This window comes from Phycodurus eques, chromosome 16 (genome assembly GCF_024500275.1).
Source record: "Phycodurus eques isolate BA_2022a chromosome 16, UOR_Pequ_1.1, whole genome shotgun sequence".
Taxonomy (NCBI): Eukaryota; Metazoa; Chordata; class Actinopteri; order Syngnathiformes; family Syngnathidae; genus Phycodurus; species Phycodurus eques.
In genome coordinates, this window is record NC_084540.1 from 9,186,547 (window position 1) to 9,212,325 (window position 25,779).

General features: G+C 43.1%; 1 protein-coding gene across 3 annotated transcripts; it reads right to left on the bottom strand.

The window, feature by feature from the left end:
• Nucleotides 1-7: 7 nt before the first annotated feature.
• Nucleotides 8-24,920, bottom strand: ubn2b (ubinuclein 2b). 3 transcript variants are annotated; one of them, XM_061700903.1, is made up of 17 exons: nt 24,315-24,920; nt 22,592-22,723; nt 20,462-20,563; nt 20,044-20,169; nt 19,855-19,958; nt 19,292-19,781; nt 19,108-19,178; nt 16,251-16,380; nt 12,665-12,771; nt 12,411-12,521; nt 10,184-10,324; nt 10,025-10,075; nt 9,911-9,953; nt 6,745-8,331; nt 4,656-4,863; nt 697-765; nt 8-496 (listed from the first exon to the last, which is right to left on the bottom strand). In XM_061700903.1, the coding sequence occupies exons 1-17, from the start codon at nt 24,627-24,629 to the stop codon at nt 450-452; spliced, it is 3,834 nt and encodes a 1,277-aa protein (XP_061556887.1). In that variant the 5' UTR covers nt 24,630-24,920; the 3' UTR covers nt 8-449. The 3 variants fall into 3 exon arrangements, with proteins under 3 accessions (XP_061556887.1, XP_061556888.1, XP_061556889.1); XM_061700904.1 differs by lacking the exon at nt 697-765; XM_061700905.1 differs by lacking the exons at nt 20,462-20,563; nt 22,592-22,723; nt 24,315-24,920 and having other exon boundaries at nt 19,292-19,758; nt 20,044-20,133.
• Between the last annotated feature and the right edge of the window lie 859 nt (nt 24,921-25,779).

Genomic DNA, 25,779 nt, shown 5'->3' on the forward strand with positions numbered 1-25,779 from the left:
GAAGGTAAACAATTTTAATTAAAAGGTTTAAGTACTGTACAGAATGGAACTCATGAAAGAATTCAAGTAAAATAGAGAAGTGTTCAGCTTGGGGTGGGGGTCCAATTCAGCTATGCACATTTTATGTTTCTCACAAATGTCAGCGATCATTTCATTATGTTTTAAAAAGAGCACCTTGTAGACACTGACCATGCATCAGAGAGGGAAACATACAGAAGGCACACTGTCGATCCTATATCAACATACAAACACGCATTTCTTCTCCCTGTCCACAGTGATGTAGGTCTGTCTTGTAAACATCGACAAGTTGTATTTGTCATTTTCTTTAGCTGTGAAGAATGGAAAAGGTATCAAAATGTTTTTTTTTTTTCCTTTTAAAACTCCTGAAATGTTGAATATTTTAAAAAGTGGTCTGCTCCATCTGGCACCAAAAGCAAGTCCAGCTGCTATCATAGCGTCTTCCTCTTGGCATCGCCTCCCTGGCTTTGGCCAACATCTGTACAGAAAAAAAAAAAAGTCAATCAGTTGGTTTCTTGTCAATCTTAATCATGAAATACATGTCCACAGCCTTTACGGGTAGGAGTTAAATGGCTACATATCAAGGGGGGGAGATAAGCATGAGACCACAAGACAGGATGAGCAGTGCACAGACAGGAAGACAAGGAACAACAATAGAGCGGGAGGCTCACAATTTACCTGAGAAAGCAAGCTGCAAGTGAGGAGGCAGAGCAACCTGAGAACCTGACTGGAGACTCTTATAGAGATCTGAGGAGACAGTACAGGGGCACAAAGGACATGGGGGTGAAAAGGAGGGCACAAGGAAAAGGAAAGTTAAGAATGAATAAGAAAGGGGGGGGGGGAAAGGCGGATGGGGAACGTGATGAACGCAACATTGGCAAGGCACACGTTTGGGGGGGTGGGGGTTCAAGCAAACAAAATGGATGAATGTCAAACAAACAGGTTGTATTCAGAATCATTCACTTATTCCATACTCCATAATCACTGTAGGAATTTTTATATAGTGAACAACGCATATCACTCATCAGGCAAATGAAAACCAGCTACTTGGATGCGCCCGTGCCACAAATTGTCTTTGCTGTCACATAATTACAACATACTGGATCAATGTCAGCTGTTAGACCGTCTGTAATAAGTATTGAAACACACACAGCCAATGTAAAAAAAACTGTGTACTCCCACTATTTGTGAGGGAGGACCGAGCACTGCCGCAAAAAGTGAAAATCCACAAGTAATTGATACCTCCCCAAAAAGGTTTACTATTGCCTATAGAAGGCAGTAAAGCAGTACTTTTGTCTAAATGAAACCCCTAGACATAGTTCTTGGACACCATGTTGCACCAGATGGCAGCAAAGCACTCATTTTGTCTAAATGAAACTCTCAACTCACTTCAACATAGTTCCTTAATAGAAAAGCTGCCACAAGATGGCAGCAAAACAATTTTTGTCTAAACGAAACGCCTCAACTCACTCCAACAAACTGGTAGTTCATTCATATGAAGATGCCACAAGATGTCAGCAAAGCAATACTTTTGTCTAAATGAAACTCCTCAAGTCACTTCAACATAGTTCCTTAACACAGAGAAACCACAAGATTACAGCAAAGCATTATATCTACATGAAAGTCTTCAACTCACTTCAACACAGTTCCTCAACATTAAGATGCCAGAAGAGCACTATTTTGCTGAAATTAAACTCCTCAAGTCATTTCAACATAGTTTCTTGACACAAAGATGCCAGCACAGCACTATTTTTGTCAAAATGAAATGCCTCAATTCACTTCAACAAAGTTACTTGACACCAGGATGCCACAAAACGGCAGCAAAGCACTATCCATCATCCATCCATCCATCCATCCTCTGAGCCGCTTCTCCTCACTAGGGTCGCGGGCGTGCCGGAGCCTATCCCAGCTGTAATCGGGCAGGAGGCAGGGTACACCCTGAACTGGTTGCCAGCCAATCGCAGGGCACATAGAAACAAACAACCATTCACACTCACAGTCACGCCTACGGGCAATTTAGAGTCTCCAATTAATGCATGTTTTTGGGATGTGGGAGGAAACCGGAGTGCCCGGAGAAAACCCACGCAGGCACGGGGAGAACATGCAAACTCCACACAGGCGGGGGCGGGGATTGAACCCGGAACTGTGAGGCTGACGCTCTAACCAGTCGGCCACCGTGCCGCCAGCAAAGCACTATTTTTGTCTAAATGAAGCAACTCACTTCAACATAGTTCCTTAATACGAAGATGACACAAGATGGTGGAAAAGCACTAATTATTATCGAAATGAAACTCTTCAACTCATTTTATTTACACAGTTCCTCTATTTTGTTGAAATAAAACTCCTCAACTCACTTCATCATAGGTACTTGAACCAAGATGTGGCAAATCACTATTTTGGTCAAAATGAGTCCCCCACTTCCTTCAACATAGTTCCTTGAACCAAGATGCGGCAAGATGGTACCAAAGTAATACTTTTATTGCTTTATCTGGAGTGCAAAAACAGCAAATTTGAGATTTTCAGTGATTTTTTTTTCCCCCCCAAAAAAATCCACAAATTGTTGCATTCACAAATGCCGAATTGCAAATATGCCAGGGTTCACTGTGTATTGTTTCAAGTTCAGTGTATTTTATAAAAACATACAATACAAACAAAGTTCTCTATCTCCATACTTGATGTTGCTGTACTTAAGAGATCTTCAGCGCAACGCATCCGTTTGCAGGGTGTACTTTTATCCTCCGCACCATGCCGCCCATATGAATAATCTTTGAGCTCAACCATTCCAGTGGAGGTTTGGCTTTATGTTTAGGGTATAGCTTCCTTACCCAGTGTCAAGACTTCTGCAGCCTTGACAGGTTTTCGTCCAGGATTGCCCGATATTTAGCTCCACACACCTTCCTATCAACTCTGACCAGCTTCCCTGTTCGTGCTGAAGCATACCCGCAGCATGTTGTTTCCACCACATTTCACAGTGGGCATGGTTGTGTTCAGGGTGATGAGCAGTGTTAGGCAGCTTCTTCCACATGTTTGTGGTGTCCCCTACATGGCTTGTGGCAAACTGCAAACAGGACTTCTGCCTTTTGTATAACAATGGCTTTCTTCTTGCCACTTTTCCATAAGAGCGAGATTTGTGGAGTTCATGACTTGTACTGTGGACAGATTCTCAGACCTGATATATATATATATATATAGAGAGAGAGAGAGAGCGAGAGAGAGAGAGAGAGAGAGAACAGTGGCCGACTGGGTAGAGCGCCTACCTCACAGTTCTGAGGCTCAGATAATGAATGGATATATCCATCCATCCATTTTCCTTACCGTTTATCCTTACCGTTTATCCCCACAAGGGTCGCGGGCTGCTGGAGCCTATCCCAGCTATCTTCGAGCCCTGAACCGGTCGTCAGCCAATCGCAGGGCACATAGAAACAAACAACCATTCTCACTCACAGTCACACCTACGGGCAATTTAGTGTCTTCAATCAACCTACCACGCATGTTTTTGGGATGTGGGAGGAAACCGGAGTGCCCGGAAAACCCACGCAGGCACGGGGAGAACATGCGAACTCCACACAGTCGGGGCCGGGATTTGAACCACGGTCCTCAGAACTGTGAGGCACATGCGCTAACCAGTCGGTTACCGTGCCGGCTAGATGCAAATACCATGAAATAAAAGCTGGAATTCTGAACTTTTGTCGCATATTCATCTTTTGATCTGACACCCAAATGTCTTCAGTATACAACAAAAACAAAATAACTGACCTTGCCGTTCCAAAACTTTTGGAGGGGACTGCGTGTGTGTGTGTGTGTGTGCATATATATTTTTGATTTATTTATTTTATTTATTTATTTTTAATACCAAACCCTGCTTAAAATTTCTCACACCGTTATCCCTGCTCTTTCTGGTGAGTTCCTTAGGCTTCATAATGCTGCTGTTCACAAGTTCTTGTTGCTTTTTTTTTTCATTTAACCATTTTTTTTTATCAGGCAAAACCTCATTGAGATTAAAAATCTCTTTTACAAGAGTGTCCTGGTCAGGACAGGCAACAAAAACATTAAACAGGTTTTTTTTTTTTTTTTTTTTTGGTTTTTTTAAATAACTCTGTTGAAACATAATTCAAAAGCAATGTCTGATTTTCATTGGTTAATGTTCATTAAAGTTATATTTATTATTACTTTTGTCAAATTAAAGTTCTGTAAACTTCTGAAATCACTGGGTTTTTCTTTCATTAACATAGGGGTAGCAACAATTTTGTCCACATCTGCATGTGCTACTTTAGTTTATCATATACAATCCCAACAAAATACTTTCAAGTGACTGATTGGAAGGTCACAAAATGTGAAAACGTTCAAACGGAATGAATACTTTTTCAAGGCACTGTAAATTCTGAAATCAGTCAAATCCTTATTTATAAGAGGGCTTATGCACTTATTATCTCAGTTGTTTATTTTTACTTCTTCTCTCAAAATATATATATTTTTTTTTCTCAAACGACTTGTACAGGATATTGGTCACATAACGGATGAAAAAAGGTCGGAAATTAGTTATCTTGAGTCAAAAACAAAAATTCACCAAAACTTGGCATTTCAACAGCTGTGTGTAGACTTTTTATATCTACTGTATGTGTAAGGCTCACACTCACTCTGCGTCAAGGTAGAGAAGGATGCATTGCTACTGGCGGCAGAGCTACTAGGCGGCGTGTTGGAGCCGGCGGTGCCCAGTGGGGGCAGGTTGAGCAGCGGGGGGAACTGGAAGGGAAGTGACACGGGAACCAGACCGCCCAGCATCCCAAAGCCCAGAGGAAGAGACTGGGTGGAGCCCAGCAGACCGCTGCCCCCTCCTGACGACGCCTGAGCAAATAAGGGGAAAATAAAAAAGAAACTGTTTTCTTAAAACATGTGAGGGAAAACTAAATGAAGGTTTGGCTTGTTTTGGCTTTCTGAGTAACTCATAATATTTTGCCCAGAATGACAAGTATCAAATAGCAGCAAGAAAAAATAGCCATATTACAAGAAAAAAAACGATTTTCATTTTTTCATTTTTCACAATTTCAGTTGAAAATAAAATAATGACATATTTTTAAATATTTGTTTGTGAAACAATGTCAGATATAAGAAGAAAAGATTGTTTCTACGAAAACAAAATTATGCAAAAAGTGCTGCTGAATAAAATAAAAGAAAAACAATTGAAAAAGTACAGATCTTGTTTCAGTGTGAGGTTAAAAGCAAAACTATGAAGAGAAAAACTTTCTTAAAAATGTCAAATATTAGGAGGAATTATTTTTAAGTAATGAATACTACAAGAAGGTGGCACGGTGAGCGACTGGTTAGAGCGTCAGCCTCGCAGTTCTGAGGAACCGGGTTCAATCCCCGGCCCCGCCTGTGCGGAGTTTGCATGTTCTCCCCGTGCCTGCGTGGGTTTTCTCCGGGCACTCCGGTTTCCTCCCACATCCCAAAAACATGCGTTAATAGGAGACTCTAAATTGCCCGTTAGGTGTGAATGTGAGTGCGCATGTTGTTTGTTTGTTTGTATGTGCCCTGCGATTGGCTGGCAACCAGTTCAGGGTGTACCCCGCCTCCTGCCCGATGACAGCTGGGATAGGCTTCAGCACGCCCGTGACCCTAGTGAGGAGAAGCGGCTCAGAAAATGGATGGATGGATATTACAAGAAAAAGAATCCAGTGTGAAAATGCATAACATTAAGAGCAAAAAACTGCTGCGGGCGCCTGAGCAGAACTATTTTACCTGTGAGAAACAATATACATACAGTATCTTTGTTCTGCATTGTTAATATTTACGGAACGGCACTGAAAATCCCCTATCTTGTCTGATCTTGGAAGCTAAGCAGGGTTGGTGCTGGCTAGTACTTGGATGGGAGACCACCTAGGAATACTAGGTGCTGGGGTTGGGCATTAGGCCAATCACCTGCTTCTGTAAAAACTACTGATTACAGAAAGTGCAATTGTGGCCAAATGTGCCTCATGGCACTGAGAGCTCTGAGGACTCAAAAAAAAAAGCACTATGATATAAGTAATAATAATATATGAGTTTATTGTTTAATCAAAGATGAGAACATACTTTTTTTTGTGAAAAGAAATCCCCAGTATTACAGTCATATTTATATGTAGCCATCCATCCATTGTCTGTACCGCTTTATCCTCACAAGGGTCGCGGGCGTGCTGGAGCCTATCCCAGCTTCGGGCGAGAAGCGGGGTATGCCCCGAACTGGTTGCCAGCCAATCGCAGGGCACATAGAAACAAACAATCATTTGCGCACACATTCAAAGTTACGGGCAATTTAGAGTCTTCAATCAACCTGCCACGCATGTTTTTGGGATGTGGGAGTGCCCGGGGAGAACATGCAAACTCCGCACAGGCGGGGCCGGGATCTGAATGTGCTAACCAGTCGCCCACCGTGCCGCCACATTTTAATATGCATGGAACAAAAATATATGCAAGTATCAACTATTGTCACAAATATTTTTGTCTTTCGGCCATTTTATCAGTACTATGCATTTCAGCTTCGAAGCACTTTTAAGACACAATGTTTTTTATAGTTTTACTATGATCTTACCTGAATTGTTTGACTCTTGTGTTAGGATTCTGCACGAATACAGATTACTAATGTAAACTCTTTTGGAGCCTCATCAGATGTTTTTGTACAGAGTGAAGGTGAAACGCGACTGGCTCAAGAGAAGACAGAAAAGTCGTGTGACAACTCTGATCACCAACCTGTGGCAAATGAGAGGAAGCTGATGACAACGGGACCGATGTCACCTGTTTGACCCCCTGAGACGTCAACCCCCCTGGCCTCTGCCGCTGGCCCGGGTTGGCGGTGGGCGCCGTCGGCGTGGTGCCAGTTCCTGAATGCTTGGTTATGGATGAAGTGTTAATAAGGCTACTGTTGGCTGTGCTGCTGCTAATGACGACTGGACTCCTCTGGTTGCCTGGGGGAGCGTAACCACTTGGACCCACCTTGGTCGATCCCACTGAGACACCTGAGAATGGCGGGCGGAACCCTGCGGGGCTTTTGGGGGAGAATTGCTGCATTGGGGGTGTCACCTGAGACCTAGGGATTTGGGAGGGGGTGGGCGAACTCGAGGTGGTGACGACTGAGTTGAGGGTACGAGACGGGGTGGGGATGACTGAGTTGAGGCTGCGAGACGGGGTGGTGACGGCCGAATTGAGGGTGCGACACGAGGCGGTCACGGCAGAGTTGAGGGTCCGAGACGAGGCGGTCACGGCCGAGTTGAGGGTGCGAGACGAGGCGGTCGCGGCCGAGTTGAGGGTGCGAGACGAGGCGGTCGCGGCCGAGTTGAGGGTGCGAGAGGACGCGGTCACGGCCGAGTTGAGGGTGCGAGACGAGGTGGTGACGGTTGAGCTGAGGGTGAGAGGAGAGGTGGTGACGACGGAGTTGAGGGTGCGAGGTGTGAGTTTGACAATTGGCGTGATGCCGCAGTGACTCGATTGAGTGAGAGTGGCGTGCATCGGGGTGATGAAGCCAGACTGTTGTGTAGTTTGAACTCCGAGGTGGGATGGGGGGGCAGGAGAGGCTTTGCTCTGAGGAGTGAGCGGCAGGCGTGGCGCCAGGAAGGTTTTGGGGCTCATGTGCGCGGTTGACGGATGGGCTGTCGGTCGAGATGACGATGTGAGGATGACAGGGTCACTACTGTTGACTCCTTTATTAATGCTGCATTTGATGAGGCCCGAAGGGGGAGCGGAGATTCCCACCTTTGATCCTGGAGGCGCAAGGGGTGACGCGGTAGGTGGAGGGCGGGGTTTAGCTGGTGAAGCAGATGCAGGAGAGTTGACTTTAGGCACAGCGACCCCCACGGGTCTCTGAGTGTTCAACACCGAGTGTCTGTGTATCTGTCCCGGGCCCTTCACAACCCCCATCGCATCCACCCTGACAGACGACACAGGCGAGAAGGCGCCCGAGGACGGCCGAGACAGAGGGGGGGAGGGAGACGAAGAGGTAAACGTGTAGCGAGTGTTGCTGGAGCCGGACGTGCTGACGGAGTTCTTTTTCTGCTGCTGCTGGATGAGCGCAGAGACATGAGGGGCGGAGGGGGGGTTGGCGACGCTCTTGGGTATATCCGGGGAGGGAGGGCTGTCGTCTTGTGCCAGGCCCTTGGCGGCGTTGCCAAGGATCATAAGCGCCTGGGAGATGGAGTCCAGCGAGGGAACTGCCAGATCGTCGTCGAGGGAATCGAGGCATATGGGCTCAGACGGCGGCTGAGACGGTCGCTTAGCAACCTGGCCAACGGGGGACGGAGTTACACCTGCTGAGGGTGTGGTCCGTTGAACCCACGCCGCCTCCTGACAAACAAATGTTCAAGTTAATCACCTTGTTGACTCAGTAAACCAACAGTACACAACTAAATGCTGAGATGCCTAAAAAAACTATGAATTCAGGGCTAGAATTCCAGTCAAGACATTACAGCATAACGCGCTGGCGTTGGACGGAAACTTTACACTTCCAAAACCATCCATTTTTCGGAAACCATAATAATTCCATGTTTGTTGAGCGATTAAAACGGCATTGTCTGGACCAAGTCATTTTGAACGACTGTAATATGTAATGGTCAGAATAGAAAATTATGCGAGTTCCAGGATGCACATGTCTAAAAAGAATGAGTCCCAGCCCTGGAACAATAAGTCCCCGCAACTTATCATCATGACTTACAGATACAGTAATTTTCCGCTATATGACGGTTGTTGCTTTGAGGTACTGCTATATATATTTTGTACATTTGTGCGGTATTTTTATGGTATCCATAGCGCTTGCTCTCTCTCATATTATGTTTCAGCCTGCCACGATAGCAAAACTTTTACGACGACATATTTTTCCAAAAACTATCTCAATAAACCATAGTATCGTTGATGGGTTTTTTTTATGCCACTGATATAATGATATTATAGCGCATAAATAATTCAAGTACATTCTTTTTAAGAACAACTTTCAATTCTAAAGAACATTGAACATTGGCATTGTAATGGAGAACAATAAATAAAATATCAGATAAATAAACAAATAGATTCAGGCTGTTCGCAAAAAAATGCACTTAACCAAATGTTAAACGTTTGTCACATAGGTATAGAGTCATTAACCCGCTAAAGACAACAAAAACATTTCTTAAAGCCTGACAAATTTGAATGAGGGGGTGGGGGGAACGTGCCTGACAACCAAATTTGATGCGCATTTGCTTTGTGAAGGGGTAACTTGAATGTCAGGAGTCCCAACCACAAATAATTATTTATTGAAATCCAAATTAAAAAATGAATTTATGATTTGATGATATCCACACACCAGTTTCTACACAGAACAGGTGGTAAAATGGCATATTATCCTGCGCAGTATAACCAAATATAGATGAATCTTTTAGCGCATCTCCATGTGTGCCGCCTTTCTTGTATGATTGTGTGAGTGATCAGATCAAAATCTGCATATTCGTGTCCTTTATTGAGTAAGAATCCTTTGATAAATTATTTGGCACTTATTATATACTGTATGGCGGAACGGTGGATGACTGGTTAGAGCGTCTGCCTCACAGTTCTGAGAACAGGGGTTCAATCCCCTGCCCCGCCTGTTTTGAGTTTGCATGCTCTCCCCGTGCCTGCATGGTTTTTCTCCAGGCACTCCGGTTTCCTCCCACATCCCAAAAACATGCATGGTAGGTTCATTGAAGACTCTGAATTGCCCGTAGGTGTGAATGTGAATGGTTGTTTCTATGTGCACTGCGATTGGCTGGCAACCAGTTCAGGGTGTACCCCGCCTCCTGCCCGATGATAGCTGGGATAGGCTCCAGCACTCCCGCGACCCTTGTGAGGATAAGCGGCTCAGAAAATGGATGGATGGAGTTGTGAAGAGCATATGATTGGAATAAAAAAGTGTCACCTTTGGCTTGACTTTCGGCGTGGTGATAATCTTTTTCTTTGCTCTGGAATCAACAAGTCAGATAAGTGAGGGTAACTTCACAGCAAAACGATTTGTAACGGTCGCTTTACTCACGTGTAGCCAGTGAGGTGACCGTGAGCCATGATGCTCTCTTTAAACAGCATTCTAGTTAACAAAAAGAAACACGGGGATTGACCACTGAACAGCCAAAAGGGGATTGTAACTTGTCAAAAACAAGTCCGGAAAAAAATTAATAATCAAAAAATAACACACCTGCCCTGCATCCAACCTTTTGGCCAGAGAGGTTTAACCTCTGTCTCTATGAAGGCTTTGAGGTACTCTTCGGGAGAAATGTTCTTACCCTCCAGCTCATAGCAGCTCAGCTTCACCCGCACCAAGTTGCATAGCAATGACCTGTCAGAAAATGACAACAGCAATTATTCAACTGTTCAGTTGAGAGCAAAACAGTACTGCTCAACAACTAACACCCTTAAATCCATCCATCCATTTTCCGAACCGCTTATCCTCACTCGGGTCACGGGTGTGCCGGAGCTTATCCCAGCTATCTTTGGGCCAGGGGCGGGGTACACTCTGAACTGGTCATCAGCCAATCGCAGGGCACACATAAACAAACAACCATTCGCACTCACATTCACACCTAGAGTCTTCAATTAACCTAGCCAGTGACGTGCGGTCAGGGTAGGCAAGTGAGGCAGAGGCAGGCTTACTGACGTTTAACAGACCGTCTAATATATTTAATGAAAGTGTGTGATATTTAGTCTTTCTTATCGACCAGAAAAGCCACTAAAAGTGCACAGTGGAGTCTGGTATGTACAGTGCCACAACCAGCATGTGTCAGTGTTGAGTTGAGCTTCATCGAGTTCGAGACGTGACACAGTCAGTGCCTCACCAATTATGAACCTCACCGCACGTCACTGAACCTAGCGTGCATGTTATTGGGATGTAGGAGGAAACCGGAGTACCCGGAAAAACCCACGCAGCCACGGAAGAACATGCAAACGCCACACAGGTGAGGCCGGATTTGAACCCGGGTCCTCAGAACTGTGATGCAGATGTGCTAACCAGTCAGTAACCGTGCCGCACCCTTAAATGACAAGTTAAAAATGGTGTTTGCTTGTTTCCTATGGCTTATCAAAAGATGGTATTTCATAGATACTGCAATCACAGTTCCCACATTTTCCCGTGGTCATTAAATAGTGACACACTAGTTACAGAAACAATGAGACTGCATGAATGTTATTTGTTTTTTATGTTGCATGTGCAATTTATTAGTCGCAATAAGTCAGTCGTAGAAGCACTTTACGCAACGTGGTGACGACTGAGTTGAGGGTAATCATACATTAACACAGTTCATTTAAGAGCACATTCTTGAGGAACTAAAGTAATTACATAAAAAATAGACAAAAACTGATATTTCACTTATATCTCAGAATTCCTCTCGCTCCACTATGTGCACGTGCACACTTTCTGATAGCTAATAATCTAGGATTACTTGAGTGGAAACTGACGACACATCACAGAAGTGCACACACAAAAGTTAACAAAAATAAATCAAATGTCAAGACTGCACAAATGAGCACAGAGCACGAGGATTTCTGCCTAAAGCTAATGCTCTTCTCTACGCAAAACTAAGAAGGAACATGATGAGTCTGTGACTAAAAGTGTATAAATGTAAAATAACCTATTGTTTCAGCAATTTGTTTTATCCTCAGTTCAAATAGCGAAGTAATAGCCTCAAAATGGTCAATTTGTAGCAAAATAAAATGATTTTCAAAATAACATGTTCATCATCAGCCGGCACAGCACTCACAGTTCTGAGGACCTGGGTTCAATCCCCGGCCCTGCCTGTGTTTGCATGCCCCCCCCCCGTACCTGCGTGGGTTTTCTCCGGGCACTCCGGTTTCCTCCCACATCCCAAAAACATGCATGGTAGGTTAATTGCCAACTCTAAATTGCCTGTAGGTGTGAATGTGAGTGTAAATGGTTGTTTGTTTGTATGTGCCCTGCGATTGGCTGGCAACCAGTTCAGGGTGTACTCCGCCTCCTGCCTGATGATAGCTGGGATTGGCTCCAGCACGCCCGCAACCCTAGTGGGGAGAAGCGGCTCAGAAAATGGAGAAAGTTCATCATCAGATTCGCACCCTGAACAAGTCAGGTCATGACCCACAAAAAATAAATCACTGGCTTAGAACATCTGACTTCTTACCTCCAAAAGCTTTTTTATTTTCAAAATATCCATCCAATCATTTTCTATAGCCTAGCTGACTTTGGGTGAGAAGAGTACACCCTGGACTGGTTGCCAGCCAAACGTAGACGACATACAAAAAAAACAACCATGTTCAATTAACTTAATAACCATGTTTTTGAAATCCGGGAGGAATCTAAAGTATCCGAAGCAACCCAACCATGACTGGATTTAGGGGAAAATATTTTTTTTTTAAATAAAATCTTATACAAAAGCAGCACAATCTGAGATTACCTGAGTTTGTCATCCCAGACAAACTTCTTTCGAGGCCCCATCACCCTCTTGCCTGGTTTCTCCTCATCATCATCCTCGGAACCATTTTTCTCTCCCTCCTCGGACTGCTGTCTATCAGGAGTGAGAAGCAAACAAGCAGAAAGTCAGTGCTCTTATAAAATGTATGCGTGGCGTCTTAATTGAGGAGCAACGGGAAATAATGACAGACTGCGCTAAAAACAAGCGAAAAACAGATGATTTGGAAGTGCTCTTACTTTGCCACCTTAGCGATACAGTCCATGTTGTAGCGAGCGATTTGCTCTGGCATCACGCTGCACACTGCCAGCTTCAGCTTGAGTAGTGGTGTACGGAGTCGGTTGTCCTGATCGAAGAGGGCGACGACACGGTCAAGAATTTAATGTGATGCAGGACAGCGTTCACGGAACCTCCTTGCAAGCATTTCATAACATGACATGTCTGATTCGTCAGGAAAAAGGTATTCTTAACGAGCATTAGACTGCATTTTTTTGGCTTCTCAGAGATTTCTATAATTACAGGCATTCAGAAGGGTTGAATTTATTTTTTGGGGCTTTTTTTTGTCATACGTAGTAAGCCTCATGAAATTGAGTGGGTCAGTGAAGGTGAGGGTACCCAGTTGAGAAGGAGTAACAATAGATTGATGCAAAACTGACTAACGCAGGAAAAAGTGATGTTAAATTACCAAGTTACGGTCATTTTAACGTCACTTCTTCATAATGTTACCAGATATTCCCAAAAACAGAACCAGCAATTTTGGTCCGAAGTGGTTGAACAAATTCACCTGGCTCAGACGTTTTAGGGATTATGCATGCTTTGTAACATATGCCAGTTGCATTTTGGCCCCATGCAATTGTGAGACAACCGTCCAGAAACTACACGCTACGTATCGTAAAGCATCATGATGATTCTCCATAAGTCATCAGTAGAAAAAGAAAAATGGATTGAAGAAGGCTAAACGTAAAAACACTTAAATGACGAAAAAATAATGGTTGCTTGAATTTGGACGAGAGTGCATGAGAAAATATTACAAAATGAAAAACAGGAGGCGAAATGCTATGACTCTGACTGTGATGTGTGTCAATGAAATAATCTCGAACATTTTCAACTACAATTTAACAAGGACAAATTTAGCCAAGGGTTTCTCTATTTTTATTTCAATGATTTTCATTATAGTATTATACTGGATATGATTTAAGAAAAAGAAAATGGTGAATAAAAGTAAAATACATGTAAATACTTCACAGAAAAAGTGTGTATTTGAGCCAGCTGGCGGCAAAGCCTAGTGCAAATGATCAGAATGGTAGTACCACCTCGGTCTCAACAGCCGGGAAAAATCCTGACATGGCAAACAAGGACTTTGTATATACAGTCCCCTCCAAAAGTATTGGAATGGCAAGGTCAATTCATTTGTTTTTGTTGGATACTGAAAACATTTGGGTTTCAGAACAAAAGATGAATGAATACAAGACAAACGTTCAGAATTCCAGCTTTCATTTCATGGTATTTACATCTAGCTGTGTTAAACAACTCGGGACAGCGCACCTTTTGTTTGAAGCCACCGACTTTTCAAGTGAGCAAAAGTATTGGAAAATACATTATTAAATTAACTTGAAGTGAATAACAGGCAGCACGGTGGGTGACTGGTTAGAGTGTCTGCCTCACAGTTCTAAGGACCGGGGTTCAATCCCCTGTCCCGCCTGTGTGGAGTTTGCATGTTCTCCCCGTGCCTGTGTGGGTTTTCTCCGGCCACTCCGGTTTTCCTCACACATCCCAAAAACATGCATTAATTGGAGACTCTAAAATTGCCCGTAGGTGTGACTGTGAGTGCGAATGGTTGTTTGTTTGTATGTGCCCTGCAATTGGCTGGCAACCAGTTCAGGGTGTACCCCGCTTCCTGCCCGATGACAGCTGGGATAGGCTCCAGCACCCACGCGACCCGAGTGAGGATAAGCGGTTCAGAAAATGGATGGATGGATGGATGAATAACAGGCAGCACGGTGACGGACTGGTTAGAGTGTCTGCCTCACAGTTCTGAGGACCGGGGTTCAATCCCCTGTCCCGCCTGTGTGGAGTTTGCATGTTCTCCCCGTGCCTGTGTGGGTTTTCTCCAGGCACTCCGGTTTTCCTCACACATCCCAAAAACATGCATGGTAGGTTAATTGACAACTCTAAATTGCCCGTAGGTGTGAATGTGAGTGCGAATGGTTGTTTGCTTATATGTGCCCTGCGAGTGGCTGGCAACCAGTTCAGGGTGTACTCCGCCTCCTGCCCGATGATAGCTGGGATAGGCTCCAGCACGCCCGCAACTCTAGTGAGGAGAAGCGGCTCAGCGTCATCCATCCATCAATTTTCTGTACCGCTTATCCTCACTAGGATCGCAGTCATCCTGGAGCCTCTCCCAGCTATCTTCGGGCGAGAGGCGGGGTACACCCTGAACTGGTCGCCAGCCAATCGCAGGGCACATAGGAACAAACAACCATTCGCACTCACAGTCACGCCTACGGGCAATTTAAAGTCTCCAATTCATGCATCTTTTTGGGATGTGGGAGGAAACCGGAGTGCCCGGAGAAAACCCACGCAAGCACGGGGAGAACATGCAAACTCCACACAGGCGGGGCCGGGGATTGAATCCGGGTCCTCAGAACTGTGAGGCTGACGCTCTAACCAGTCGGCCACCGTGCCGCCTAGTTGAGATGCATTTTTCTGTAAATTGCCAGACAAAATGGTTTTGTAGACTTCAGAATTCATTCTGCTGCTACCGTCATGGGTTAAATCATCAATAAAGACGAGTGAGCCCGTACCAGAAGCAGCCATGGAAGCCCAAGCCATGACATTACCTCCACCATGCTTCATAAGGTGAGCTTGTGTGTTTTGGATCATAAGCAGATCCTTTCTTTTTCCATAATTTTGCCTTTCCATCACTTTGGTACAGGTTAATCTTGGTCTCATCAGTCCATAAAACTTTGTTCCAAAACGTTTGTGGCTCATCTATGTACTTCTTTGCAAAATCCAATCTGGCCTTCTGATTCTTTTTGCTGATGAGTGGTTTGCATCTTGTGGTATGGACTGTATATTTCTTATCTCGAAATCTTCCTCGAACAGTGGATTGTGATACCTTCACCCCTGCCCTGTGGAGGTTGGCAGTGATGTCACTGACTGTTGTCTTGGGGTGTTTCTTCACAACTCTCACAATGTTTCTGTCATCAACTGCTGTTGATATCTTTGGTTTGATGTCTGTTGCTCAGTACACCAGTATTTTCTTTCTTTTTCAGGACATTCCAAATTGTTGTATTGACTATGCGCAATGTTTGTGCAGTAGCTTTGATTGATTTGCCCTTGTCTCTCAGCTTCAAAATGGTTTGCTTTTCTCCCACAGACAGCTCTCTGGTCTTCATGTTTGCTTAACAGCAAAATGCAAAGTGATTGGGTTCAAACAAAAGGTGCTTTGTCCTGAATTGTTTAACACACCTAGGTGTAAATACCATGAAATAAAAGCTGGAATTCTAAACTTTTGTCTCATATTCATCGTTTGATCTGTCTTCAGTATCAGAATCAGAATAATCTTGATTTGCCAAGTATGTCAAAAACACACACGGAATTTGTCTCCGGTAGTTGAAGTCGCTCTAGTACGACAACAGACAGCCATTTGACGGAAAACAACACAACAAAAACAAAGGAATTTACCTTGCCGTTCCAATAACTTTGGAGGGGACTGTATGCATGCTAAACAGCTGTATATTGCAAATGTTTAAATGCCTTTTAAAAGGCTACTGTAAGATAAAGCTTAAGACGAAGATCAAAATCTCTCCAGTTTCCACCTACCTGGATGTTGAGGCTCAGTTTCTTAAGGCGTTTGAGCAGACCTTCTTTATTACAAGGAACAAAGGCCTCCAAGTGGGAGTACACGGCTGAACGAACATCTGCTGACTGCTCCTGAACCTGCAAATCAATACTAACACACATACATACACACACATACACAGGTGGAGGGTTATGGTCACAATCCATAAAATAATCCACAAGATATAAATACACCATGCCCAGCCAAAACATAAGGGTGAAGGATGTCTGAAAAAGCAAATAATGGAGGGTGGAGGAGCATGGGCCTGGCTCATGTTGAAGAGGTGCACTATTATAGTTAAAACTAAGCCGCTATTATTCCTGTTTGGGAATTATTAACTACTAAATGTCACCATATTGTTGCACCTTTTAGCCAAAGAGGCAAATGATGGTTTTGTTTGTGAATTGCAATAAAAATAAATCCATTCTAGTACAAGTGATATACAGTGACTGCTAACAACATAACTTTAAATTGTATCGTGCCTTTCAAGGGATCCAAGGATGCCTAATATGGATTTGTAATGGATTTAGCATTCCTGTTGCCTCAGACAGAACAGATATTGACGAACTTTTTGTGAACGAAGGACATTGATTTGGATATTCTGCTAGTGCTGTTGACAAAGAGCATCGAGTGAAGATGTAGACTGTGACACTCTTTTCTAACACTAGCTAGCAAGCCGCCATCTGGCTGGTCCCCATGCTTGTTACTTGTGATCAAAAGGTAGCAGTTAGTGTGTGTGCATGTGTGCCTGTGCGTGCCTGTTTTATGTTTACCATTTTACATTGGTGGACAATTTAATTCTATAAAAATAAATGTTCGCAGAATTAGTTCCGTGAGGCGCATAAGCGCTGCTTAAATGTTAAAAGGTTATACATTGGGGCCAAAAAGTATTTAGTCAGCCACCAATTGTGCAAGTTCTCCCACTTAAAAAGATGAGAGAGGCCTGTAATTTTCATCATAGGTATACCTCACCTATGAGAGACAAAATGAGGAGAAAAAAAATACAGAAAATCATTTATTTTTAAAGAATTTATTAACAAATTATGGTGGAAAATAAGTATTTGTCAATAACAAAAGTTCATCTCTATACCCTTTGTTGGCAATGAGTGAGGTCAAACGTTTTCTGTCAGTCTTCACAAGGTTTTCACACACTGTTGCTGGTATTTTGGCCCATTCCTCCATGCAGATCTCCTCTAGAGCAGTGATGTTTTGTGGCTGTTGCTGGGTAACACAGACTTTCAACTCTCTCAAAAGATTTTCTATGGGGTTGAGACTAGCTAGGCCACTCCAGGACCTTGAAATGCTTCTTACGAAGCCACTTCTTCGTTACCCGGGTGGTGTGTTTGAGATCATTGTCATGCTAAAAGACCTAGCCACGTTTCATCTTCAAGGCCTTTGGTGATAGAAGGAGGTTTTCACTCAAAATCCCACGATACATGGCCCCATTCATTCTTTCCTTTGCACGGATCAGTCGTCCTCTTCCCTTTGCAGAAAAACAGCCCCATAGCACGATGTTTTCACCCCCATACTTCACAGTAGGTATGGTGTTCTTTGGATGCAACTCAGAATTATTTCTCCTCCAAACACGACAAGTTGGGTTTTTACCAAAAAGTTCTATTTTGGTTTTTCTGACCATATGACATTCTCCCAGTCCTCTTCTGGATCATCCAAATGGTCTCTAGCAAACTTCAGATGGGCCTGGGCATGTACTAGTTTAAGCAGGGGGACACGTCTGGCACTGCAGGATATGAGTCCCTGGCGGCGTAGTGTGTTACTGATGGTTGCCTTTGTTACTTTGGTCCCAGCTCTCTGCAGGTCATACAGTAGCTCCCCCCGTGTGGTTCTGGGATTTTTGCTCACCGTTCTTGTGATCATTCTGACCCCACGGGGTGAGATCTTGCGTGGAGCCCCAGATCGAAGGAGATTATCAGTGGTCTTGTATTTCTTCCATTTTCTAATAATTGCTTCCACAGTTGATTTCTTCACACCAAGCTGCTTACCTATTGCAGATTCAGTCTTCCCAGCCTGGTGCGGGTCTACAATTTTGTCATGGCCATAGTGGATTTTGGAGTGTGACTGTTTGAAGTTGTGGATTCTGTGAGATCCAGAAACCTTGCTTGCTTGTAGGTGACCAAATACTTATTTTCCACCATAATTTGTTAATAAATTATTTAAAAATCAGACAATGTGATTTTCTGGATTTTTTTTTCTCATTTTGTCTCTCATAGGTGAAGTATACCTATGATTAAAATTACAGGCCACTGTCATCTTTTTAAGTGGGAGAACTTACACAATTGGTGGCTGACTAAATACTTTTTTGCCCCACTGTATAAAGTTCATCCGTATAGTAAGGTTTGACAAAAGCACTGATTTAGACTCTGGAATTAATTAGTCCAAATAATTGAACATGAAAAAAAAGTGGTTTCATGGTGTATCAAATGAAAGTTTTATCAGGATCACGTAACAGATTATTGTACTTGTGGTTTGTAGTGGTTGTAACGCTGTATGCATCCAACTGTGAGCTGTTTTTATTTGGCTCAAGCTTAACACTTGAAGAGGACTACCAAATGTATTAAATTAGTATCACACTCACAGTATCAGTAGAAAAGTGTGCATCACATTAGTAAAGGCAGAAATGTTTATACAGATTGATTGTTCAAGTGGCTATAATGTTGAGACTAGTCACATTGGTCAAAAGGGAAAACATTAAAATTTGGAAAAACTTACATTTACCATAAAAGATAATATCACTTGTTTCAAACGCACCATCTCCAGTCATGTCTAATAGTCGTGCAATGTGAGAATAAATGTTCAGTAAAAAACCTAAATACTACTCACTCTAGTAGGATGTTATTCATGTCCATTGTGAAAAACTTCTTGCGGCCCTCTTCATCGAACTGACGGGATGCCTGTGATATGAAATAAGGATTAAATTTACTCCCAGTCTTGTCCAATTAGGCTCCTCGACAGGGGATATGACCACAACATATAACACATAACCCCGTAACAGTAAATCTCGTACCGCTCTGAGGTCTTCAATGCGCTTTATGAGTGGGCCTGGGAGACCAGTGGGCAGCGACGGAGGGCTCATCACATTACCCTGCGACATACGGCCTACACCTGCCTTATGGCCCGTGCCGAAGGAGCCGTTCTCCCCCTGAGTAGGACTGGAGGGCTGCGAAGAGTCCAGCATCCCAAAGTCCAGATCGCCCATCATGTCCTGCAACACGTCATTGTTGGCTGACCCGAGTAGTGACATCACAGCCGGGTCGGATGTCAAGTCCGCCATGTTGCAGTCGTTTCCACCGGGAGCCTTGGGCTGGTTGTTGACGACCGTGCTGTTAGCAGCGGGCACTTTGGGTTGGGGGCGTGGCAGACCCGCACCAGCCATGTTCCTCTTTCGCATCTCTTCCTTCTCCCTGGTGAAGCGTCGCAACATGTTGGCCAGGTGGAGGGAATCTTTCATGAGCTTCTTCCTCTTCTTCTTTTCTGGTCGATTCAAGGATGACACTCTGTCAAAGCAAAACATGGAAAATAATAATAATAAAACATATTTATATGAAAAAATGAAAGTTAGAACCTTACCCGGGCTTTGGGACTTTATTTTTCCTGGGTTTCTTCTCTTCCAAAACTGGACCATCTTGCTTCTTCCTCCGCTTTTTAATCACCCGCTCTTCGCCATCCTTCATCTTTTATCGAAGGATGTTTGTAATGATCAAATTAGATGAAAGACAATGATTGTGTAAGTATAGAGGTGCAATGGAAAGAACATGCCTTTATGTGATTATTGTCCATGTCATCTCCTTCGGAGTCAGATGCGGCTCGAAATTGGAGAGTGCCTGTGTTAATGTAAAAGCCTCCGTGTTTGGTGGTCAGCGAGGCCGGAACCAGCTCATCATACTGTACAACAAGAAAATATTTATCATGAGTAATACTACAACACTGTTTATAAATATGTTTAAATCATTACATTTCCTGTTATTTTACCGTCATTTAACACAATTATCACTCACACTATCCTTAAAAAAATTACTAAATCTGCAGTCTGTGATAACATTAGTATATGCAAGAAGCAGAAAGTAGAACAAAGGACCAACAGAAACATTTATAGCAAAGTAAAACACACATAGTAGGAACTGATTAGTAGTAGGAACCGCCAACCTGATGATGTGTGTATGTTATAAGAACTCACGGCTTCAGAATTGTCAATGAAGGGGTCGGTCTCGTCGTACCCATAACCAATATCAATGAGATCCTGCATCCTGTCTTTTTTCTTCTTCTTGGAGGCGCCACCCTGCAAAAAACGCATGTAATGAATAGCACACTACAAGTAGACAAATGTCTGCCTGCTGGTCACGCTATTTGAGAACAATGGCAGATTAATCAATTGTATATATCAATTCGAGTTTTTCTGCTGTGGTAATTTTTTGCTCTGTGACAATTCAATAATAATAATGATGATAATATTCAAATTCAATAAAGAGACTAGCAAGTTTACTTCCCGCTAGGAAACACACAACATTGTTTTTCTATGACAAGAAAGAAGTCAGGCGTTATGAATGCTTAGCAAATCTGCGATTGGCTGGCGACCAGTGCATGGTGTACCCCGCCTCTCGCCCAGAGTCAGCTGAGATACGCATCAGGTTGTGTGTTTCTATGTGCCATGCGATTGGCTGGCGACCGGTTCAGGGTGTACCCCTCCCAAAGATAGCTGGGATAGGCTCCAGCAGCCCGCGATCCTAGTGAGGATAAGCGGTAAAAGAAAATGGATGGATGGATGGAAACTTAACGTGAGGTACGTGATGCAAATTTTGCCAAGGCTGCCTTGCCTCATCTGTACAACTACATGAGACAAGGCCATGAGAGCTGGAGGCAGTGCGACACTCTACAACAGACATATGGATGTTTTGACAAAAGGGACATTTTCCAAGAGGAACACTTATTTTCACATTATCTGAAAAAGAAAAGAAATATTATTATTAATATAATTATTTCTGTGGAAGTTGATGTAAGGCAATGGTGGGAATAAACACTTCGAAGCTTGTTTTGTTTCAAAGGAAATAAGGCAAATTCCACAAGGGGAGACAACAAAAAGTTAAAACTCGTACATTCTTGTTTGCTTTTTCTATCGGCATATGGGGGGAAAAAATCTATTCAAATCGGAAAAATTAAGATTTAATATTAAGGCCATATCGGCCAGATTTACCAAGAACTATTACAAAACTTACATATTGGGGATGGCGATATATATTGCCTTCGATATAATCATGAATGTAGCTTTAATGATGTGCAACTTTACATTATCAAGTATTCATACTATCTCTAAAAGAAAACAACCGAACGGCCGCATGGACGGCATATGAGGAGGAGAGAAACGAATAAGTCCTCATTTGCCAAATCAGCCAACATGATTCAGTCAGGTGACTCAGTGGCAAGCAAAATAAACTCTCGCTCTCAAATTAGTGGGCTGAGCAACCTTTTCAGGAGTTTAGCAGCTTAACAAGCGGGTGAGGTGAAACAATGGTCCTCAATGGAACGCATGTATAGTTTTTTTGTTGGCCAACAGGAAAATGACACAGGTCGCCGATGTACGTGCTGGCTTCCCAACCATGGCCAGTTTAAAAGTGAAACGAAGTGAATGGATGGCACTCTTAAGATCATATATTTACTGGAGAGTTTATTTGTTTTAGATCAGATTTACAAAGAAAACTGTCTCTCAAAGTTATCCCGACTGCTGGCGAGGCATGTGAAGATAGGAAATCTAATTTTCCTCACGAGATGAATAAAGTATCCATCCATCCAGCCAGCCATCCATCCATGACTTCCGCTAAAGAAAAGATGACAAAATCTGCAGAACACACTCAGAAATCCCTCGCTATATCATTTAGCATACACGTACTATATGACAAAAACAAGTGCCAGTAAACGCTGGCAAGACATAAAGAACGCCGTCAACTAGATTTCTTTCTGTAGCGTTCTACCCAAACTTGTATGCCTGTGTGTGCTGTAGTGAAAAACTTGTCTATTTGGTTTAGAATATTTAATTAGGGTTATATTTTGATGTCATCTTAATTTTTGGACATTTGACTTCACTAAAATACTATTGTGCAAACCTGATTTGGCAAATTCTCCTGTATACAGCCTAGACATAATTTTAAGTTATTCATTGTTAAGTATTGCAATACAATATTCTTGTGCAGTGTACTGGATAAAGGTCCAGTCAAGCAAGTACAGAGTTACATCCTTTTTTAATAGGATATCATCAAATTATCATTATCATAAAATTAAAATAAAAATACCCATATCACCCACCCCTACTTACATATTTGTTTTCAAACTTCTTAGCCAATTCTTCAACCTCCCGTCTCTCCCTCTCGTCATTAGCAAGTGGGTCGTTAGGGTCCAGGGAGGGTTCGAGTCCTTTTGGGACATTTGAAGGTGCTGCAACTTGTACCTACATGGAAAAAGTCAAAGGGGGACAACATGATAATTACTTAGTGATTAGTGTGACTAACAGATTTATATTATCAGAAATAAAATAGTGTTAGGGCGGCACAGTGGACGACTGGTTAGCACATCTGCCTCACATTACTGAGGACTGGGGTTCAAATCCCGGCCTCGTCTGTGTGGAGTTTGCATGTTCTCCCCGTGCCTGCGTGCCACATCCCAAAAACATGCATTAATTGGTTATTTTAAATTGCCCTTAGGTGTGAATGTGAGTGTGAATGGTTGTTTGTTTCTATGTGCCCTGCGACTGGCTGGCGACCAGTTCAGGGTGTACCCCGCCTCTCGCCCGAAGATTGCTGGGATAGGCTCTTGCATGCCCACGACCCTAGTAAAGATAAGCGGAACTGAAGATGGACGAATGAATGAATGAATGAATGAAATAGTGTTACTTGTTGGATTGATGTGTGTGATGGAATTCTTAGTTGAAACAAAGTTCACATGACCAAAATGTTGGACTTTTTCAGCAAATTAAAATTAAAACCAATATTCGGCATTTTTCAGTTAATTTTATGAAATGCTGCTGACCCTGGGAACTCCCTGCACTTTTTCTTTTTCTTTGAACACTCAGTTATATTGAAATTTTTGAAAACTTTACTCACTATAGAAAACTTTAGGGAATTCTGTATAAAATAATCCTAAACATACATTAAAAACAATTGCATAAAACCCAGCATTCAGTAAAAACCTAAGACCAGAAAATAGCATAGAGGTAAAGATCAAATGCAATAAATAGTCATACAAAATTGAAACTATTGAAAATAAAATAAAGGAAAATAAAAGGAAGTAAACCTGTTCTAAAGTATGTTAAAAGGAAAGTGGGTCCTGAGCCTGTTCCTAAACCAATGTTCTCTGCAGCCTGGTTAAAGTTGTCATTTACATTTTTAAGACTAGATATGATGCTGAGCTGGGAAGCTCCCTGCAGTTTTTGTGAGAATTTTACATGTACAAAGAAAGATGTCTATTGTCTGAAATAAAAAAATGAAAAAACTATGCTAATCCGAAAAGTTGTTGAATAAATATATAATTAACGGCAAACAAACGAGGTGTTAAGAGTTTGTATTATTCAACATTTTGATGTCCATATTTTCCCTTTTACTGTAGATTAATATCACCTCCAAATATCAGTTACCAGCCTCCTTGACAACTAATAATCTGTATCGGTTCTGAAAAGTACATATCGGTCTCTCCCTCTAAAGAAAATTTACTGAAAAGAAATGCTGTGACATGTCATAACCTATTTTACTTACAGTCCTTACATTGTTATAATGAATTATCTGCTAATGACATTTCATAGTGCGTGTGTATTACACAGCATTCTGTCAGCAGAGGGGATTACATTTGCTAATGTAAACAGATGATCTCAAACAGCTTTTAGTCACCTTTTCTGCAGTAAATAATAGTGAATTATAGTCTAGACTGGAAGTTACATTATGGAAGACAATATTCGCTTTGAAAGCAGGTCCCTAGGTAACACAAGTGCAATAGACGAGCTACCCCTGCTCACAACATGGTGCCCCGAGGCTCAAGTGACTCCCCACCTGAGAATGACGTGAAGCCGTCGGGACCACCAGCTCGCTGTAGTTGAACTCGGCAGAACCACGTTCACTTGGCTCGGAAAGAGAGAGGTTGAGACGGACGGTGGGTTTCGCCTCCTCGGGCTCGGCGGCATCCCCTTGCGCGGTGCCAAACAGACCCCGGCCACCTTCTGACCCGACCGCACTTCCATCACCGTCTCTGCCCAAAGTCATGGCCTCATCTTCGCGGCGGCGTTTCTTGCTCACCTCTGGGGTGGCCGGAGTGGATGTGTTGAACGACGTGAGGGTGACGAAAGCAACTTTCCTCGGTTCTGCCATTTGACGCACGGAATAGGGCCAGGCTCCCCCGCGGGTGGTCAACTAACGCCGCAGACGGTCGCCAGCGAAACGGCTAGCTAGTTACTCTGCTAGCTAGCTTCCGTTGACTAACTGCTACAGGCAATACAATTACTCGTATTTCCTCTCAGTCTTTAATGAATCCATGTAGTATTATTCCTGGCGTAGCCGCCGTCGCCTACGAGGGACTTTAAGAATTATAAATTGCCGTTTTAAGTGATCCCATGTAATTGGTGCTCAGCTACAGAAAGAGACTTCTGTAGTAGCCATCTTGATCATTATTATCATTATTCCGTGGTTGGTTGGGCGTGCAGAGAGCGGAAGTCGGGGAGGAGAGGAATCGGTGTTCGTCCAATAGTGTAGTAGGAACCGCCCTGGGACACGCCCACCTAGCTGTCGAGCGCGAATGTGGAGGTGCTGATTGTTCGTCACAGGCGGGATGCACATCCAACACAAAGAAGACCCAGTTCAATCACTTCAATACATTCAGCAGTGCTCCAATGCCTCAACAACTGGAACATGCCCTATGTATCTCAGTTTCCATAGCAATACACATCTGGCAACACACGTTGGTTGTCGACTGCTCAAGTAGGAAGCCACGTGGATGCGGAGTAGCTGTTTGTTTAAAAAAAAAAAAAAAAAAAAAAAACTATCCACACGTTTATCTGCCCAATACACACTTGAAGGTTGCAGATATATTTTTTTAAATTTAAACTTGACACACAAACGTTACCGGTAGGTACATAATTTGACAACCCACTCCATGTTCAATTGCTAGTTGGAAACTGGAGGGATGACAAATAGCATCAGAAAAGGACTTGCATACTGCAATGCAAGACCTGAGACAAGGAAGGGCATGCAAAATTCTCTTGGACACCCTACATCCTGGTCCGATTTCCAGCGCCTTCCCTCCGGTCGGTGCTGTTGCTTCATTATTTGTAAACTTGTCAATCACTACTGGCCACTTACGTGCTTGAGGACTCTGCACCATGTTCCATAATTATCATACTAGTCACTTTAATTGACGACCACGCAACTATCAATCAGCATTACAAATCATTGGTATCCTTCATGACTGTTTTTATGCCATAAATGTATATTTTGTCATAGTGGCATGTTTGCTGTAGTACTT